Source organism: Triticum urartu, chromosome 4A (genome assembly GCF_056163025.1).
Source record: "Triticum urartu cultivar PI428250 chromosome 4A, HENAU_Tu73, whole genome shotgun sequence".
NCBI lineage: Eukaryota > Viridiplantae > Streptophyta > Magnoliopsida > Poales > Poaceae > Triticum > Triticum urartu.
Window position 1 is genome coordinate 576480195 of NC_141876.1, and position 5401 is coordinate 576485595.

The following is a 5401-nucleotide window of genomic DNA, read 5'->3' on the forward strand; positions in this document are numbered from 1 at the left end:
TTTCCATCTAAAAAAAGCACATGGGTCGTCACCTCCATATCAGAAATAAAAGTCGCATGTTCATCTTAAAAAAACATCTCAAAGAAAAACCTCAACTCCGTCAGAAAAATAGAAAAGAAAAAGAAAAAGTTCCCATCGCAGCCAACCAGCGGACGCCACTTGGCATAGCCCAGCGTTGTTCCTTTCTTTCTCAAAAAGAACCCTCACATCTATCTAAACAAGGAAAAAGAAAACGTTCCGCTTGTAGCCAACCAGCGGGCGCCACTTAGCATAGCCTATAGTGGGCCCTTTCTTTCTCTGTAGTGGGTTTAATATGTGGATTTGGTTTATTTATTTTTTTGGAAGGTACACTTTTGAATTTGACAATCTCAGGTTAGTCTCGAATTTGGATTATTTTTGTGTGCTCAAATTCTCAGAGCTCAATATGATCTCCCCAAAGAGCATGGTTGAAAAGTAGAGCTGAAGTATATTAAAGCATCCCAACGCGGACCCTTATTTTCTTTGCTATATGTCTGGATAGAACGATTCGAACACTTTTAGACCTTTAATGCTATTTCTCATTTCAGTTGAAGAAAAATGTGTCCTCCTTTGTCCGCGGACTGGACTGGACGTCTGAAATGTACCGCTCTATCCACAAATTGAGGGAATGAATAGGGGAGTCTGGACAATCTGCTCGACCCGCTGTCAGTCGAGCCACACCTTCCCATAGCACATATCTTCTCACTCGACTTTTTCTCCTCACAGTCCACAGCCAAAAATGAGGGATACTGTTGGAGGGCCTCTGCCCGGCCAACCGTCCATGGACGGAGTGGGTGCAGACTGTGCTAGAGATTTTTTTTTTCTGCATAACTAAACGACCAATGACAATTGCCAAGCATGTGAAACATGGGACTCTGGAGACCATAGTGATAAGATGCTATTCTATAAATACACCAATAGTATACAAATAATTTTGAATATTAACCGTTGGATAAAGCCAGTCCAATGTTATATAGCTTGCAAATTCAAGCACTATTACTCATTTGTTGTCATCTTCACTTCATAGATTCTATCACATCTACTGTCTAGAAGATAGTATATCATGGTTGAGATTAAGTGCAATGTACAAACCTTAAAACACATGTATTTCTCCTTTTTTTTCAATGTGCCATACTTTAATTGTTTACCAAATCTTCTAAATGAATTACCATTCCTTTTTTGCATTTTGAATTACAATGTACAAACCTCAAACACACAAGACATTTCTCACTTGTTCCAGAACCTTTCAAATTTTAATTACCAAAACTTTCTCTTTCAGGTGTATTACTATCCATTTTTTTACTTTGTAATTTACTATGCGCAATATGCACGAAACCTCACATCATAGACACTTCTCATTTTGTTCTTCTTTCATATGTTAATTCCTTAGGCGTTTTTCTTTTAAAGAATTATGATATTTTTTGTTCAAGCCTATGACAACACGTTAGATACTCAAAAAACTGCAATGCGGGATATCTAAAGACAAATGTGCGGGATATATTTGACTTGAGTTTCCGTTAGTACCATGCCATGAAGTTTTTTGATATTCTTTACCTATGGTTTGATTTGTTTATGAATGAACTACGGGAATTAAATCAACATCAACGTCATGCATATACAAAACTCACATGTTTACCTGTTATAATATGGTCATTCATACTTTGGTTATCTAAACTCCTACTTGCAATGCATTGTACTTTATTAGTACATTCAGTGGTTATGCGCCAAACTACACACGCACACACAGAGGATGCGTCTCTCAAGTGGCTATATGAGCGATCTTAATCCTCTTCTTTTTCGATGAACGCGGCCAAGGTAAACGTTAGGGATAACATGCTAAGACTAGACCTGAAGCAAAACATGTCAAATTGAATGTGGGTGCAGCTTAACATGAAGATGAAGGTTTTGGTACAACCGCGTGGTTCATTACATTTGGCTAATTCTCTGGAGAATCATTTGTTGCAGATAGCACTGGATACAATGGTCGTGATCAATTTATATACTGGACAGCCTCTGCATGGATTGTATACACGAATACAATGATCGTGAAGGTCGATTTTATACATTATTAAAGAGTAGTGAATGGTGTGGCTCATGAACTATGTAGGTCTTGTTTTCGTGACAAAAAAGCATGTAATTGGATCAATGAATCTCCTGGTTTTGGGTTTGAGTAAACTTGGTATAACAATGATTTAATATTAATAAATATAGCTTTGATGAGAACTTCTTTCCAAAGCTAGCTGGGCTCAAGGAAGCCCATGGGGTGCGTCATTTTTTGCTGCTCGCTATAAGACAAATAGACATGTCCCGATCGCCAGGAGCAACTAAAGAGAGGTTACCCCCTGGGGGCGGGGGGCTCCATAGACCATGGGTCATTTTTGGTGGCCTAGGAGTGCGCCGAGTGGTGTGTCCAGCTGCCGCCATATGTCGCGTGTTGTGTGCTCCCTCTAATTTTTTTTATGCTTGTTTGGGGTTTAGATCAAAATTTTCCTATTTTTTGCCTGATTTTCCCTAGATTTTGGAGCTATTTTTTTCTACGGAACATAGTTGTGCTTCTCAAAAAAAAATATATGCTTCCACGAGAAGCGTAGATTTGCTTCTATTGGAAATACAAATTTGCTTTCGTGAAAAGCACAAGGACATGCTTCTCAAAAAGAGAAAAAAAAAGCTTCCACAAGAAACACATATTTGCTTTCGCGAGAAACACTTCCCAAAAAGGAAAAAAATGTGCTTCAATGAAAAGCACAAATTTGCTTCCGTGAGAAGCATAACTGTGCTTCTCGGAAAAAAAATCTGTTTCTCAAAAAAAAGGGATGGAAAAGTGCAATCATCTGTTTCTCAAACATATTTAGTTGATCCCCACTACTTCAATCTATCTTAACATGCACACTTGCCACATCATCAACTCCACTACGTTTATTTCCCTTAATGTGCATGCATGAAAATGCAACCTATGATAATTCTTTCACTCTAAAAAAAGATAATTATTTCAACATGCGCACATCCCATTTTATCAACACCGCTACTTTGATTTCTCTCAACATGCGTGAGAAATACTGCTTAATAATTATTTTATAACTACATAATGATCAAATACAACAAATCATGTGTACTTTCTATCTTTAATCTCATCTTTAAATTCAAGACAAGCAAATCTAATCAAAATAATATATTGCTACCAATTCCCGCATGTTCTCACTACAACACGACGCCGGGTATCATCTAGTTCCAATGAAGGCAGAGTCGTATGAATCTTTGTTCTATGCAATGCAACTAAAACATAGCAAAAGTTTCCCGGTCATCAGAAGTGAATGTAACCATTTAACATGAATATATAGAATCATGTGGCAAACGTAATAAAGCAGATGTAATGAAAAACCCATATACTTCCTTTGTGACGAAATACATGTCGTTTGAGTAGCTGTCAGCTACTCAAGCGACATGTATTTCGGCACAGAGGGAGTATATAAAAATCCAATCATGAATGCAGTTTCCTCCCTCCGTCAGTTGGTCGTGGGGTCAAGGACGTGCCCCGCGAACAGGGTAGCGCCGGACACCTCCTCGACGACGAAGAAGCCAAACGGATGGTCAGCCACGAAGTCCACATGCGGCGCCTCACTAGTTTTCCAAGAACATAACGTCACGGTCGCAACGGTGGCAGCCGCGGCCTCGGTGCCTTCCTCGTTCACCTCGATGGCGGCCCTGTGGATTATTTTCTCCAGCGCCAGCTTCCCTGCGCCGTCTTCCGCCATGTCGGACAAGTCGGCCTTCCCCGGCTCGAACGCCTCGTTGAGGCCCATGTCCTGGAGAACGCCCTCCATTGTCATGCCGAAGCTGACCTTGAATTTAGGCAGACGGAAATCGCTGACCATGACGTCGCCACACGGCAGGTGCTTGCGCACAAAGTCGGGGTCGCAGGCCATCTTGTCGGTGAGCTCCCACAGCCCGTCGCGTGCGTCGGGGAGGAAGACGCACATGGAGTAAATCGGCGGCGGCTGCGGCTGGCCCGGCGAGGGGTGGCCTTGCAGGTAGCGGAGCTGGAGCACCTTGAAGCCGTCGTGGCAGGCGATGTTGTGCCAGCCCAAGCCGCGCACGAAGGGCGCGTCCACGGCGGTGCCGTCGAGGCGGTGGAACTTGTCGTCCTTGGTGAGCTCCTTGTCGAACGGCTTCTCCCACCTGCCCCTGAAGTAGATGGCGTTGGCGAGCACCAGGACGGTGCGGCTGGACAGCGCGTCGGGGCTGAGGATGGAGGGGATGAGGTCGTTCGTCGCAGCCGCCACCCATGCGTTGATCTGCTCCGTTGCCTCCTCCGGCTGCACGTACCACGACCGACGTACATAATGACAACCGTATACTAGTGCATGCATGCCATGCCACAGATCGATCACGGTCACGGCCGATGTGCACTGCTCACCTTTTGGCGGAAGTTGACGGCGCGGGCGACGGCCTTGTACGACTCGGCGGCGGCGGCGCGGTAGGCGGGGCGGAGGGGCATCGTCACGTCGTGCCACACGCTGCAGGCGAAGCTGACGCGCGGGCCGCCCGTCCGGGACCCGTCGGCGAGGGCGTGCTCGGCCAGCGCGCGGACGTGGCCGGCGAGGAAGTCCCGGGAAGGCGTGCCGAGGACGCGGAGCAGCTCGTCGAGGGTGCCCTCGCGGGCGCCGGCGGCCACCAGCGCCAGCGCCGCGTAGACGCACAGCGGCGACGTGACCAGGTTGCCGCTCCTGCCGGCGTCGTCGTCGGCGAGGCGCTTGTTCAGGCCGAGGGCGAACGCCTGCAGGCCGTCGCTGGCGGCGGGGGCGTGATCGGGCTCGGGCTCGGCCTCCGCCTCCGTGCAGAGCCATAGGCAGCGGAGGACGAACTCCCTGACAGATTGCATCGTGTCCTGCGTTGACGCGCGCTTGCTGCGGCCTGGCGATTTCTGTGCTTATGGTCCGAAGAAAACTACTAGAGCTAGTAATGTGGGCACCGGTGGCATCTGATTCGGCAGGTGCCCAACGCCCATTGGTCCACGCATAGACAGCAGCAGCATTTCAAAAGGAAAAAATTACAGCTGAAGTTGTAGAGAGTGAAGGAGTGCTGGCGCATGACGATGGGCGTGGAAGACTTCGAGTGGAGCTCGCTGGTTGCGCCAACGCCAAGAGCCCAAGATGCCTGCGGAGTGGAGCTGAGGGCATGTGGAATGCCAGGAACATGGTTAACGCCATCGCTGCTCCTCGCGTTCAAAGCTTTGGTGCCTTGCATTGCAGGGGCCAAGTATTTGAGTAATGTAGTACCACAAGCGAGAGTAACGTTTTGTAATTCGGCCTTTGGCCAAAAACTCTAAACTTTTATTTAATCAATGAAAGTGGCAAATCTTTTGCCCAGTTTCAAAAAAGAAAAT

At 46.4% G+C, this 5401-nt stretch overlaps 1 protein-coding gene across 1 annotated transcript; it reads right to left on the minus strand.

The window, feature by feature from the left end:
- Positions 1-3521: 3521 nt before the first annotated feature.
- On the minus strand, positions 3522-4897 carry LOC125554293 (serpin-Z2A-like). Its single transcript, XM_048717868.2, has 2 exons — positions 4433-4897; positions 3522-4331 (listed from the first exon to the last, which is right to left on the minus strand). The coding sequence occupies exons 1-2, from the start codon at positions 4895-4897 to the stop codon at positions 3522-3524; spliced, it is 1275 nt and encodes a 424-aa protein (XP_048573825.2).
- Positions 4898-5401: the final 504 nt, after the last annotated feature.